Consider the following 2,173-nt stretch of genomic DNA (forward strand, 5'->3'; position numbering starts at 1 on the left):
AAATTTTAAAAAATAAAAAATTAATAAAAAATTATTTTAATATATTTATAAATAAAAAATACTTTAAAAAATAAACAAATACTCTTCCGTACACCCCTTAACAAGTATAAATTTTCACAAATACAACTGTCTATTCCTCCTTTCGATGAGAAGCCTTAATCCAATATTTGACCTTTATCTTGATCAGTATCTTCTTTACCTTCTCTTTATGTCACATTAATTTTCATCAATAAATACCCCCAACAAACTTACCAACTGCCCCTTCTTGTTCACAACTCTCACTCCCTCCCTCCCTCCCCTCCATGCACTGTTTCTTTCTCTATCTCAAAACAAGCAAGGGTGTTTTTCTCATTGGAACTCTCCACAACTAGTCCAAAATGTCACGCAAAGCAAGCAAGCGATTAAGTTTCAGTCCTGATGAAAATGATAAGCCAACAATCTTTCTTAAACATGGAAGTGGAACAAGGGTAGGTGGAAGCAGGAAGAAGATTGCTGGAATTTTCTCTTTTAGGCTTCCTAGAACCTCAAAATTTTCACCAGCAAGACTACTAAGGCGCCTCGGAGCTAAGGTAGCAAGAGTTCTACGTTTTGTGCCCATGGGAAGGAAATCTTCACGTAAGGTTACTTCATCAAGTTTGCCAAGATCAAGATCACTTGCTGAGGCAGTAGACTCTCAACGAGCTGAAGCTATTGAAGATTGCATTGAGTTCCTAAATTCTTCATCCTCTTTGCAGAGGTCAAACTCAGTTTCTACAAATTCTTATTAGACTCTGCTGTCAAGAGAAAAATATGTATATGAAATGAACAAAAAGTTCATATTATTTCATTGATCATTAGTAGTTTCTTAGTTTCTAATAGAGAAGTAGGCAAATACACGAGGAATCGGTACAAATAGCAACAGCCACTGATATGTTTATGCATAGAGTTCGAGTATCAAGAATCTTTTGCATATATACGGGGTCACGTCTTGAGTCTAATTCTCTCACGGCATAGGATACACCTTTGAAGCCGAACAAGACAATAAGTTTCATGTAAGACACTTCGACAGCATACAACTAATGGAAACATGACCATTCCAAGGGTGGGCCAACCTAGAGGGTCGAGCCTATCTAGCACTAAAAGGCTGAATCACTATCATGGCAATTACTGATCAAATATCCCATGTGGATTCACTTTTTTCATTGTTTTCTTACGAATAAATTTAAATTAGCCAGCTAGCTCAATACACTCTATCACAGTGCTTGAGTCATGGACGCACATTGCAGACAATGCTTTCAATAATGGGAACGGTTCAAATAATTTTCCCGTAATCATGTCCAAGCATTGTTCTTGACACTAATTTGTCTGAACATCATCCGCAGAGAATTTGATAGAAAAAAGTAGCACTATGAGAGAGAGCACTTATCACTAATCATTGAATGTCCAGTAATAGCACGCTAGCTAGTAAAAAGAAAACTAACAATTCCAGATTCGTTTCCTCATGTGCAAGGGATAGCATGAAATGACACATTTAACAATTGACTGAGAGCTTTCGAAAGTTCTCAGATGCAATAACTTGAAATTTTATAATTTCAAAAGCTCTCTTACAGGGAAGGGCAATTTGGGATCATATGGAATCCAAGCTCCAGAAAGTGCTGATTCCTTGGCACTTTCTGTTGGTGATTAAACTTGTTTCTTGAAAACCAAGAGCATTAAAGTCAGTTTTAATAAACTGACATGAAAGTCAATTTAATGAGTGAAATATTCATTTAAAATCTTTCAAGTTTGTAAAAGTCTATATATATATATATATATATATATATATATATATATATATATATATATATATATGAAATTGTCATAATAAAATTGTGTGAGAGTACTAATTTTTAGTGTCTTGTATTCCAAAAAAAAATAAAAAATGTGTGTATAGCAAAAGCTTCTTATGAGTGTTATACAATTCCTCCTCCTCTTCTAAGTGATATTTTCTAACAAATTTGGTACTAGAGCTTGAGAGTAATCATGGTTTCTAGTAATAACAGTACTCAAATTCATATTCCTCATCTTACAAAAGAAACTTATGATTTATGATGTATTCAGTACAAGGCATCGTTGAGATCACAAAAATTATAGGAGTTAGTTAAAGATGATTATAATGAACCAGAATCAACAAGAGAATAGGAAGCAATGAGCA

General features: G+C 34.2%; 1 protein-coding gene across 1 annotated transcript; it reads left to right on the top strand.

The window, feature by feature from the left end:
* The first annotated feature begins 377 nt into the window (after positions 1-377).
* On the top strand, positions 378-767 carry LOC112326244 (josephin-like protein). The gene has a single exon (XM_024593584.2). It carries the CDS (start codon positions 378-380, stop codon positions 765-767), a length of 390 nt encoding a protein of 129 aa, XP_024449352.2.
* The last annotated feature ends 1,406 nt before the right edge of the window (positions 768-2,173 follow it).

Source organism: Populus trichocarpa, chromosome 16 (assembly GCF_000002775.5).
Source record: "Populus trichocarpa isolate Nisqually-1 chromosome 16, P.trichocarpa_v4.1, whole genome shotgun sequence".
NCBI classification, from domain to species: domain Eukaryota; kingdom Viridiplantae; phylum Streptophyta; class Magnoliopsida; order Malpighiales; family Salicaceae; genus Populus; species Populus trichocarpa.